Source organism: Setaria italica, chromosome III, assembly GCF_000263155.2.
Source record: "Setaria italica strain Yugu1 chromosome III, Setaria_italica_v2.0, whole genome shotgun sequence".
NCBI classification, from domain to species: domain Eukaryota; kingdom Viridiplantae; phylum Streptophyta; class Magnoliopsida; order Poales; family Poaceae; genus Setaria; species Setaria italica.
The window spans coordinates 2,126,724-2,139,351 of NC_028452.1; the positions used below are offsets into that span (position 1 = coordinate 2,126,724).

The 12,628-nt window shown below is 45.6% G+C and overlaps 1 protein-coding gene across 1 annotated transcript; it reads right to left on the bottom strand.

Annotated features, from left to right (window-relative positions):
* Positions 1–894: 894 nt before the first annotated feature.
* LOC101772515 (5-methyltetrahydropteroyltriglutamate--homocysteine methyltransferase 1) lies at positions 895–6,591 on the bottom strand. Its single transcript, XM_004960200.3, has 14 exons — positions 6,435–6,591; positions 4,749–5,102; positions 4,574–4,661; positions 3,881–4,008; positions 3,607–3,798; positions 3,309–3,508; positions 3,063–3,226; positions 2,878–2,958; positions 2,631–2,797; positions 2,450–2,555; positions 2,061–2,311; positions 1,899–1,971; positions 1,679–1,807; positions 895–1,588 (listed from the first exon to the last, which is right to left on the bottom strand). The coding sequence occupies exons 2-14, from the start codon at positions 5,096–5,098 to the stop codon at positions 1,220–1,222; spliced, it is 2,298 nt and encodes a 765-aa protein (XP_004960257.1). The 5' UTR covers positions 5,099–5,102; positions 6,435–6,591; the 3' UTR covers positions 895–1,219.
* Between the last annotated feature and the right edge of the window lie 6,037 nt (positions 6,592–12,628).

Genomic DNA, 12,628 nt, shown 5'->3' on the forward strand with positions numbered 1-12,628 from the left:
GGCAGTGCCGAGGAAGCCACTGCAAGAAGCCAAGGTACCAGAGGAAGACGGCAGTGTCAGTAGGGCGCTACCGGAGACGAAGAAGAAGAGCAAGAAAAGGACGGGTGGAGAAGTGAGAGGTAAGGTGGAGGAAGACAGAACGGCGCCGGGGAAGAACCAAGCTCAGGCGGCGATGACGACGATGGCGCCGCCGCCGGAGCCCTGCAAGGCAGCGGCTGGTGAACACTGTTGCGGCGGCGGCCGTGCTCGTGGGGATCGTCTGGTCGGTGTGGCGCAACCTTGGCAGTTAAGCTACTTGTAATGGATCAGGACTTGTAAACCGCTGCTTGTAATTTGTGTTGTTCTGAACTTGCCTCAGGATTGACTTGCTGACTTGCATACTTGATACCGATCGAGCTGGTTGTTTTGGTGGTGTTGAAATGGATCGGAACTTGTAAAAGTGCAGCTTGTAATTATGTGTTGTTCTGAACTTGCAATTGCACACCAATGGATCAGTGTAATGCATCTCACAATCACAACGAAAAACAGAGGATCAGTGTATAGACATGCCGATGCAGCTCACAACGAAAAACAGTGCCTTGAAGCAAAATATATTGTATGAAGACAAGCAAAACAAGTGTGCCTTGTGGGCAAAATATATTGTATGAAAACGAAAACAGAGTGCCTTGTGAGCGTGTGAAATAGTTCCAATCCTTGTGTCTCGAAGCAAAATCTCTTGTATGAAAACAAGCAAAACAGAGTGCCCTGAAAGGCTGAAGCAGCTCCTTCAGCATAGCCCATTCAAAGATTCAGCTCGAAAACCTGGACGTACCACGTATCCAAGCTAGGCAGACGCTAGACATCACAATGGCAACCAAAACAAAGTTACAGAGCAACGCTAGTGGACCATTCATCTAATAGCAACAGCAACGACTGGCTTCCAGACAATTTTCTTGCCCAAAGATCATTAATACGAGCCGTAACACACCTCAGAGTTGCAGATGAAACACTGCAGACATCCACTCGGTTTTACAATACAAGTACACGGGAAACTTTGCCTCAAAACCACCAAATTCACGAAGACTAACACAGGTATGAGCAGGGTGCGATAATCGTGCCAAGAAAAATACTAATCTAACCCACAGACGAGCAGATACACGGTCCATATTATTCAAGACAAATGGCTTCTTTGATGGCACCCTCCTTGTAATTAAACGAAAAGCCACTGCAGGGACGGTTCTCACTTGGTGCTGGCGAGCTGGGTGCGGATGAGCTTGGCGGCAGAGACCATGTTGGTTAGGGCGGGCTTGACCTCCGTGTACTTGCGGGTCTTGAGACCACAGTCAGGGTTCACCCAGAGGATGTTGGTTTCGAGCACCGCAAGCATCTTGTTGATGCGGTCGGCAATTTCCTCAGTGGATGGGATCCTGGGGGAGTGGATGTCGTAGACACCAGGGCCAATGCCGGCGCCGTACTTCACACCCTCACGGAAGACGGAGAGGAGCTTCTCATCGGACCGTGAGTTCTCAATGGTGATCACATCAGCGTCCATGTTGATGATGGAGTGGATGATGTCGTTGAAGTTGGAGTAGCACATGTGGGTGTGGATCTGTCAAGAGATAAAGTCAGTTGGAAAGTCAAAGGGCATGGTATAAAGATATGACACTGCAAGGCTCCACAGCACAGTTCGAAAGCATACCTGGGTGGTGTCCTTGATCTCGCAGTTGGTGATTCTGAAAGAGTGAACAGCCCAGTCCAAGTAGAAAGCGTGCTCAGCCTTGCGGAGTGGCAGACCTTCTCTTAAAGCAGCCTCGTCAATTTGGATGACCTGCAAAGAATAATGATGAAATAAATGAGCAGCCATAAACTGTGCATAAAACTCTTGATTAAATGAGAAACCATAATGTAAAAGTGCCAACCTGAATACCAGCAGCCTCAAGATCCTCAACCTCCTTCTTGATTGCAAGAGCAATCTGGTAGCAGGTCTCAAACCTGGAAGATATAAGCCATAAGTCAGCCTCTAAACGGAAGAGGAAAAAAGATGTTCTCGACAGCATAAACTCCTGTCAAAAGTTACTGACCTTGGCTGGTCATTCCTGACAAAGGACCAGTTAAGGATTGTGACAGGACCAGTCAACATTCCCTTCATTGGGCGAGATGTCATGCTCTGGGCAGTGGTCGACCAGAAAACGGTCATGGGGTTGGGGCGGCTCACATCACCATAGATGATCGGTGGCTTGACACACCTTGATCCATAGGATTGCACCCAACCATTGGCAGTGAATGCAAAACCAGAGAGCTGCTCACCGAAGTACTCAACCATATCGTTTCTCTGTAAAACATACACCAACAGAATTACTTAAATGTGAGCACAGCAGCGCAGAATAACTGAATTTTTCTACATATGAGATCATATTTATTTTCTCAAACGCACAGCAAAAGCTAGCAGAATAGCTTAAAGAGAACTGACCTCAGGCTCGCCATGCACAAGCACATCGATGTCAAGCTCCTCTTGGAGCTTAACAACCTTGTTGATTTCCTCCTTGATGGCAGTGACATACTCCTCCTCAGAGATCCTGCAATGCATATTTCCAATAAGCAAAGCCGCCAACATAGAGACAAGTGAAGCATTAGAATTAACTGTTACTCACTTCTTCGCCTTGTACTCACGGCGGACCCTCCTGAGCTCCACAGTCTGTGGGAACGAACCAATTGTGGTTGTGGGAAGGACTGGAAGGTTCAGCTTCTTCTGCTGAGCATCCAATCTAGCACTAACGTTGGTAGCACGGCGGTGGTCAGAGCCCTTGAGAGCAGCAGCCTGTAACAGTATAGAGAAAAAGGTTGGTGAGTGCCAACATTGGATTAGAATGTGCAAGTATATTAGTCCCAGGTACTTACAGCCTTCTGAACTTCTTCGTTTGTCACACGGGGTGATGACTTCCTTGACGCCTGAGCGGCAGCGTTTGCCGCAAAGTAAGCCTGTAGATGACATTTGCCAAAATAAATAGGGTCAGCATAATTTTGTATGAAGAAGAAACCCTCAAGGTCCAGTTAAGAGAACAGAGAGAAAAAAACAGACATACCTCATCCTTTTGACCAGCCAATGCTTTGGCAAGAGCATCAACCTCAACCACCTTCTGAGCAGCAAAAGCAAGCCAAGACTTAATTTCAGCATCAAGCTTAGTCTCGTTCACAAGATCCACAGCAGTGTGCATGAGTGAGCAAGAAGTTGACACAACAAGCTTGTCTGAACAAAATAGTAGGCATTTATCAGATATCGCCAGTTGTAACTAAATCCAGCTTTATGCCAGAGGAAAGCATATGCTTACCCTTTCCAACAACAGCCTCAAGGGACTGGAGAGTGCTGAGGGATGCAGCAAGATCATCAGCCCAGATGTTGCGCCCATCCACAACACCAGCAAAGAGGTACTTGCCAGCCGGGAAACCACTCTTGACAAGATCAAGAGTCTGGGCTCCACGAACAAGGTCAAAACCATAAGCAGTAACACCGCTCAAAGATGTAAGGGTCCTGCATGCAAAAGGACAATCAGTATCCTGCCAATACAAAAGGTGATTAAGGAAAAAAGAATAGTTGTGAAAAAGGTGCACTAGGATTTAATAACGTACTTGTATGATTCTGCGGGAACATCAGCAAAGTAAGTCTCAATAAGCACATTCAATCCAGAAAGGGCGGACTCAAGTTCTGTGTATGCAGCGGAGAATGCAGCCAATTTTTGAGAATCAAGGTCAAGGACAAGGGTGGGCTCATCAAACTGAATCCATGAAGCACCAGCTGCCTTCAACTCAGCAATGACCTCCCTACAACCATCATGCATCAGTTTATCAATTTAAGACTTGATGCCAGCAGTAATTAGTAACTTGCTTATAATCTTAATCTTACTTGTAGACAGGGAGGATGCCACTAAGAAGGGAAAGAAGAGGGAATCCCTTCTCCACACCCTTGGCAGCCTTCGAGAGCAACAAGTATGAGACTGGTCCAGTAAGTACTGGCACGGTATCAACGCCAAGCTGCACAAGAAGCAGCAAAATATAAGCCATACATGCAAGCAGACATTATCTTCGCAAAATAACAAAAAAGAAAACAATGAAAGGAACAGATGAGACCATATTGTCGCAGATCTACAATATAACAATTTAGCATTGCATTAATATGTTTAAAACACTCTTAATTGCATTCTTTGGTGAATTAAGTATTTTTTAAAAAACAAGGCGCATTGGCAAATTAATAACGCATTTTGTATCAATGCTCAAGTTCAAACATGAACTACAAAGTTTAAAAATACTTAGTTCGCCAAATACCAGGTTGACCTGACAATAATAATCTTCATCCCAGTTTATGTGCTGATACAAAATTAGTAATTAAATGCAGGTTCAAAAATGCTTGATCACTATTAATTTAAGGTTCTATAGCAGAAGGCAGCATACTAAGCTAATGAATGAATTTATAGGCTAATTACAATGTCAATACAGGAATTGTTTAAATACCAGTCAAGTATGCATTTAGAGACTTTATATTAGGAGAATAGTTTGACACAATAAATGAGGCAACAGAAACATAATGATAGTATCATACCGCCTTAGCCTCCTTGTATTCATTAACAGCCTTGTGGGAAGAGTAGGTGAACTTGGTGTTAGGGCCCAATTCAGGGACAATAAAGTGGCTGCAAAAGTAGAACAAAGTTTGTTAGGAAAAAGAAAAAGAAAAAGCTGAACTGGAAATTACTGTTGGTAGAAGCCAAAGGACTTACTAGTTGGTGTCAAACCACTTGGTCATCTCCATAGCAGGGACAGTGGCATTGCCCCTAGCCATCGAGAAGTAGGTGTCAAACCCAATCTCTCCTCCGGTCCATGAGTAGCGCTCTGGGACAGCGCCGAGCATGGCGGTGGTGTCAAGGACCTGGTCATAGTAGGAGAAGGTGTTGCTGGGGATGTACTTGATCCCAGCATCAGCCATCTGCTTCCAGATGCTGGCCCTGAGGTCGGTGGCGACCTTCTCCAAATCCTCAGCGGTGCTCTTGCCATCCCAGAAAGACTCGAGGGCGAACTTGAGCTCCCTCTTGGGGCCCATGCGCGGGTATCCAACAATGTGGGACGCCATCTTTCTGTGCCACAAACAGAATTGCATTCAGAAATGCCGAGTGAACAAGAAAACAATGATACTGTAACAGAGCATGAATACACATGGGAACAATAGGTTATGATCATGCTGATAAAGAGCATGCTGAAAATGTGATATTGCAACAGAGATCAGGTATCTGTGACTTTACCATAATACTAAGATATATTGATAACAAAAATCGAATTAAGAACCACTCAATGATACTACATGATCATGCATGGCTACATGTTTGTACTAGTATGGCTGATAATTCAACAAAGAAAACACAGTGCCTATTATACCAGTAATATGATGAATCTTATATCTCACAAAGACTACTGATTCCTATGCATAAGATTCCACCATCAGATCCACCAGTTTCCAAAAAAAGAATAAAACTAAAGTAATCAATTTCAAGTTTCAAGGAACAAAATATGTTTAGCCTAGTGTGGTAGGTAGGTAGGTAAGGCATACCACCAACCTCCAACAAAAAAAGTAGGCCCCAGTCCCCAGGGGTGGGTGGTGACCAAATGATAAACTTGACCTAACTATAATTGGTGGACACTGTCCCTCTCACAGAACCATTGGGTGGTGGATCTAGGACAGCACAGCACAGCACAGCACAGCACAGCACGGGACACGGCAGTCCCAGTCCACTCATTCACGCAGCAGCAGCTTTGCTTGTGGCATATCCCGAAATCCCAATCCGAAAGATCAGGTCTCCAACCATAGGAACGACACAACTACAGACCCTCGATGCATGAGTGCCAGCACAAGCAGTGCGTGCAGAGATCGTGTCCAATAATAAAATGCCTTAGATACATAGATCTCGGCAAGGCTATACGACAACGACTAAAAGAATGGTTCGTAATAGTCACTCAAGTCAGCATGGAAGATAAACCTCTCAGATCCAAAACCCCTGGAGGCCGAACGAACCGATCCACTAGCCGATCCAACTGCGCAGCGGAATAAGTAAAATCGACTAAACGCAACCAAATCTTCGCTCCATCCGAGCGAGAAGCGCTCAGATCTACACGCCCGACCCGCTCTGCTCCGACCCAACCAACCAGGATTTCCGCATAGGATCGATCCTCTGCTCACCAGCAAACCAAACCCAAACCAACCGAATCAAGCGGATCAACACCCCCGATCTCCACGCCGCCGAAGCAATGAACCGGGCGGGTGGCTTCCACTCGCCGGAAGCGCGCAGGAGCAGATCGAAGCAGAACAAATGGATCGATCCCACGACACCCACACATCCCATCCCCGGAGGACGCACAGTACGCAAGGATTACGGGCATGGAGGAGATGGCGAGGCTGACGTGTGATTGCTTACCCGGGGAGGACGGGAGCGGAAGAGAAGGCGCGGCAGTGGGCGACGATAAGGGTAGCGGGGGGAGGAGAGCAGAGGAGCAGCACGGGAAAGGAAAGGGGTTTGGGTGGGGCTTATTTATAAGCAGGGCGTCGGCGCGTCGCTTCGTGCGGTTTGGGGGGTTGGTGAGATCTGAGAGAGGAGATGCAATGCAAAAGGACCAACTAGCCCTCAACTCACCGGCGAGGGAGCGGAGCGGCAGGCCGGGCGGCGGCGCACCGGGACCGGAGCAGAGAATGTCGGTGAGGGAGCGATGCGCCGGGGCCGGAGTGATGCAGCGAGGGAGCGGCGCCTGGGCCCGGAGCGGGCGGCGCGGCCGAACCAGGGCGTGCGGCCTTGCGGCGGGGAGCGCGGCGCCGGGTCAACGGGGTCGATGGTTGAGAGGATAGCACGGGGAAGAAAGGAACGGTAAAGGATAATGCTGGTGGTAGAAAAAGATGCTGTGGGAGGGAAAAAAAAGGATTCGGCGAGAAAAAAGAAGAAGAAAAAGGTGCGCTGGAAAAAAGGAAAAAAGAAAGATAAATCAAAAGAAATTAAAAACAGGGTTAATTTATAATTATATTAATTAATATATTTAAGAACCTTTTCATTTTATATGAAATCGTATTATTAAGGAAAAAAAAGACAGATAAGGGTTCGTTGGACATTTAACATGTTCTGTCTATAAATGAAAAATAGGAGAAGCCGTTCTGCCAAATGATTTTCAAAACGGCTTCAATTCCATGAGAGAAGCCGCTCCATCAGTGAAGTCACAGTCGAAGCCGTTTTAGCTAAAGTCGGAGCCCTGCCAAATAAGCCCTTAGGTTTAATTTTATTCTCGTTTTCTACCTCGGGAAGGAAGTTGGAGGTAATTATCAACAATGCTATGGTCTCATCCAAGCAGATGGAAACAAACCTCCACCCAACCTAATCTTCTCTCTTACATGTGGGTCCACGCATACCTTTTCTTCCTTCACCCTCCTTCCTCCTACTCCGGCACTCTCCGTTGGGTATTATAGGGTCCTAGATTCAGTGATGGGATCTTCGTATCCCCTCTTGTTGCCTCGCGCGGTCTTAAAGGGATGGGTGGGGGCGACCACTAGCCTGGCGACGGGTAGATTGATGAGCGACTAAGATGAGATGGCAGGGTTCCGCTGGTTGGGTGGAGGAGGACAACCGACGAGCAGGATAGGTGGTAGGCATGAGTTTTGGCTCAAATAGGGTAGATGAGGTTGGACAAGGTTACATAAGGGGAAGAAGATGGTGTTTCGCCACCAACTGCAGGTGGCGGTAGCCGGCAACCGAAAGGAAGGTGCGGTTATGGCAGACAAAAGGGAGGAGGGTGGTAGGATGGAGGTGGCCAGTGAGGTGGCGCCAGCCGGTAATAGAAAGGAAGGCTTCAATTACGGCAGCCGAAAAGGGAGGAGAACGGTGGGATGGAGGTGGCTAGTGATGTGGTACGAAGGAAGGACATAGAAGAAGAATAGGATGGTCGGTGCTAGAGAATCAATGACAACGCGGACTCTATCACCTCCGGTAATATTTGTGGTGTAGGAGAAGATAGGCATGCGTCAGATGGTGACATGTTTGGAGGTAGAGAGAGGAGATTGTTGCTTGCCTATGACACGTGGATGAAGGAAGTGGTGGCATGTGGCCAAGTATAATGACCATCTCGTCTTTTATGCAGCGTACTACATGCCTAGCATCCATGCTTTCAAAGTTGATACATGAAGTACAAAGTATCATATGCCAATTTTAGAGGTAATAATAATCAATTGTGATATATACTATTTCGTGAAAATAATGGATCAAGATGACACTTTGTCAATGACCTTAGACAGTGTGCACCCTCTCAAACTCGATATAGGCCCCCATTTTACGTGGCACTATTTTGGTTTGCATGTGCATTAGGGTACCTGCAAGGCCACAATGGATTGATAAGGCTCTCTGCAACAAAACCATATCAGAGAAAAATATAGAGAAAGAGAAAAAATCATCGCTACATCTAGCGAGAATCTTTAGCACATGGATCCAAACCAAAGAGGCCCAACTTATGCAGTTTCCCGTACCGAGCGGGAGGATGAGGGGTCAAGAATTCTCGACTCCGTCGTGAGCGTGCATGGCAGAGCAAAGCACGCCCACTGGCCGCCGTTGGCTGAAGCGGAGTGCTGCCAGGACGGGTGGGATTGTGGGAAGGAGCATGCCGCCACCAGGAGTGGGCGGGATGGGTGTCGGCGCGTGGAGGAGCAGCGGTGAGAGTTGTGGGATCCGAGGGAGGAGAGGTAAGAGGATCGGTGGTTGATGATTTTTTTTAATGGGTTTTTTTTCAGCTCTAACCCTGAGCTTTCATCCAACTTGCATTTCCTGCCCACCCAGAAGGTAATTATTGTGGCTTGGGAGAAGAAAGGGAACCATCATCACAGATTCAGACCATGAGTGACAGCGAGCCACAATGACATCGACGCGATGCATGTTGGTTTGTAGGTACAGAGACGAGTTTGTCTATGACACGTGGATGAAGGAAGTGGTGGCATGTGGCCAGGTAGGTACAGTGAGCATCTCATCTTTTATGTAGCGCATTATACATGCCTAACCTCACAATGTTTTTGTGCTGTTTAATCGAAATAACAGTCCATGTCCTTGAAGTTGTTACATGGAATACAGAAGTGGTATATGCAATTTTTTAAGGTAATAATCAATTGTGACATATACTATTTCTGTGAAAATGATGGAGATGGACAACGCCCGCAAATGAACTCCGTACTGCACGCCCTCTCAAAATTAGGCTGTGGTGCTTTTTTCCCCTGTGGTGCTGTTTGGTTTACGCGTATATTAGCATGGGTTATGGTAATTGTCATTGCTTTACGCGTATATTAGCGTGGGTTAGGGTAATTGTCATTGCTGAGTGGCAGCTCACCACAAATTAGGCTTGCTACAGTAAACAAATCATCATGTGCCTGCCTTTTGAACCACTTTACGTTAACTTATCACTAAGTTACGTGTCTCCGGTCGCATCACTGAGGGTATGTTTGGTTGCATGCACCACTTGATGTATGTTTGGATGATTTTGGATGGTGGAATTTAACAAATTTACTTGTACCATATGATTTACTTCTACTGGTAGAATAATGTATTAAGTGGGATGGCTTCATCCTGGATGGGATTGTACAATTCACCCAACCAAAACAAAAAGATTTATTATTATTTTAAACCATTCTATACATGAACTAAATGATACAAGCAACCAAACACACCCTAAGTTACGCGTCTCTGATAACTCCCTTCCGTAAGCACTCCATGCTTTGCTTATTTTTAATAACTTTAATTTGTTTGTGTATAAAGAAAAAAACTCTCTATTTTTAATCAGCCATGTAACTTCTGATTATCATAGGACTGCATAGGAGCTTCTGATTGGCGCATTTTTATTGGAAAATGGTTGCAGCACAATAGGTTACCTTATTGTTAGTTATAAGATCCGCAAATCGCACTCTTTCAGAAAAGGGGAGGATTATTTTCAGGACACGATGATAGTATATGCATCCAGTCCGGGGCATGCCAATTGTGTTTCCACCGAACAAAGACACTTTTCAGAAAGCTTGTCTCTCTTTCAGTGGTTCATCATATGATTATGCATGATCGATGTAGCATGGCAGTTTTTTTTTCTGCGAATAATGTAGCATGGCAGTTAGGGTTGCAAGTGGGTACCCAATAACGTTTTCAGGATCAGCTGATTAATTACGACGGCATGCCACTCTAGTATATTTATCCTTCCAAATTATTTATGTGGAATGCCATAGTTCATTTTATCAATTTCTTGGATCGACCCAATAACCTAAAATATATATAACTTGCATCCCTAATGACAAATTATTAAATAGCATGTTCAGTACTGATACTTGGCACTTGCAGATTACTCTACTTAACAGCACGTTTAGCGCCAAAAGGACCATCAGCTGTCTCTCTTTTTTTAAAAAAAATAATTAAAAAGAGAGAAATATTATGCATGAACTTTTGCCAATTAAAATGAGGGCGCAGGAGAACTGGTAGAGGGCGCAGGAGAACTGGTAGTAGTTGGTAGCAGTTGATGTAGCGAACACATGGGGATGGCGAGGAAGTACATCGGATGAGGTGACACGGGAAAAAAAAAGATGCAGGCTGGGGGTTGGTGAGATAGTGGCGCACTACTTGCACTCCTCTTTACAATTCAGCGCATACTTTTCCATTTGAAAAAAAAAAGATCATCGCAATTATTTATTTCTCAATATTGTATTACCAACCCTCATGGGCTCTTGAACTGTAGGTTTTTCAACAGACATTTTACTTCTAGTTTTATGCATGCGTGACATGGAGGCAGTGTATGTTTTTTTCCCGGAGTAATTCAGTGCATGCTTTATGTTTCGCTAGCTATTTACTAGTCCCTCAATGCATTTTTGCGACGTGGTCTCTATTACGTGTGATTGCGCCATATATACACAAAGGTCCACGTCGCGAAATGCAAATATCTCACGCTACGGGAATTGCAAAAAAAAGCTGGCTCCCAAAGGAACGATCCTGCAATGCAAAAAATCGGCCTAAAACGAAGGAGGGCATGCTATTTTAGAGGCCAAGAAAGGGAGGGCAAGAGGGGGAGTGGCCACCGTTGCTCCGGGGCCCGTTTGGAACACGAGAGAATTTCACGTTCATGTGTCTTATATTAGTTGTCGAGTTTTGAATCTTGCCAAATTTTAAAGAACCGACATCAAGGCCTACACGTCATCGGAGACAAGAAAAAAAAAGAAGAAGAAAGGAAAACAGAGAGGAGAAAAAGAATTGTGAGCACCACTCACCACACCATTTGAGCGTTGGACAGGGACAGTGTGACAAGGGAGTGTGAGTGCTGACGGTGCAGGCACGTGTTGCCCGTCCCATGCGGCGGTCCTGCTGCAAATCCCGTGATATATCTGCTTCAACACGTACGTACTCCACACTCAAGTCCCCAACAGTACTGCAGTGGGTTTGTATAGGCAAAAAAAAAAAGCAAGGAAAAGAAAAAAAAGTACCTACCCCACTTGAGAGTGAGAGGTGGCCTGGGCACTGGGCAGTAGCGGGGACCAATGGCAGGGCCTCACGTGGGCGTGTCCCATGCTCGGCTCCCACACCCTCCGTCCGCTACGCGGCGAACGTGGCACGCCTCTCGAAGAGCCGACACTACGCAAGCTGCCAAAAATCTCCTGCTCGGTAAAATAAGATGGATGTTTTTCTTCAGACGACTGCTACTGCTACCAGAAAAATACCTCGCCATGGTTTGCAGCCGGCGCTCACTCTCTGGTCTGGCACAAGCACAACACCTCGTCAGCCGGGCGCGGAACGCGTGCACCGCGTGAACTAATTAGACTTAATAGATTTGTCTCGCGAATTAGACTCTATCTGTACAATTAGTTTTGTAATTAGACTATATTTAATATTTCTAATTAGTATCCAAACATCCGATGTGACGTGTCCTAAAGTTTACGAGGTGTTTCCCAAACACCCCCGTAGTAATGGTGGAGACGATCATGATCCAGGGGGCGTTTTGATTCTTATTTGGCCGAGTCATCAGAATCCTGATCCCATATTTCTCGCCGGTTAAGATAAGTCCATTACTATACGTTAACGGTGATCTCGTAGCACGTTGTTACCAGTTACGACTGTCAATGCCACACTCCCTGATTATTGATGAGGAAGAAGCTGAGAGAGAGAATAAGGAACCCATACTCCCAATTGCATTTTTTAGATAATGGAAGATTATATTACGGCTTCGTACTAAGCCTAGTTGCATTTTTTAAGATAATGGAAGATGATATTACGGCTTCAGATATTCTTTTTTTCAAGAATGCATCATACCACAAAGATTACAGAGTGCCACGTGTTTCAAAAGAAGATGTAGCTAAAATATTAGAAGATCTGGTGTACCAAAGAGAAATAACAAAATAAGAAAAATACAACTCAAAAACTCTAATAAGCTACTTCAGTAATCTCCATAATAAGCTACTTCAGTAATCTCCATATACGTCTTGTTTCGTAAGATCTCCTTCAAATGAACCGACTTCTCCTCAAGGTGGAATCGAAACCAAAGTATGAGCCAATCCAATGACGAAGAAGAGAAGCACCTCCATCTATTGTTTGTTTGACGCTCTGACCACAAACCCAAGACCGCAGCA

Bases quoted from the DNA above. Each gene is read 5' to 3' on its own strand.
- LOC101772515 (XM_004960200.3), bottom strand. From the start codon at position 5,098: ATGGCGTCCCACATTGTTGGATACCCGCGCATGGGCCCCAAGAGGGAG. The intron at 2,959-3,062 runs GTATGTCTGTTT...TGTCATCTACAG, and splicing joins TGGCTGGTCAAAAGGATGAG to GCTTACTTTGCGGCAAACGC. The intron at 1,808-1,898 runs GTTGGCACTTTT...TATTCTTTGCAG, and splicing joins TTGAGGCTGCTGGTATTCAG to GTCATCCAAATTGACGAGGC.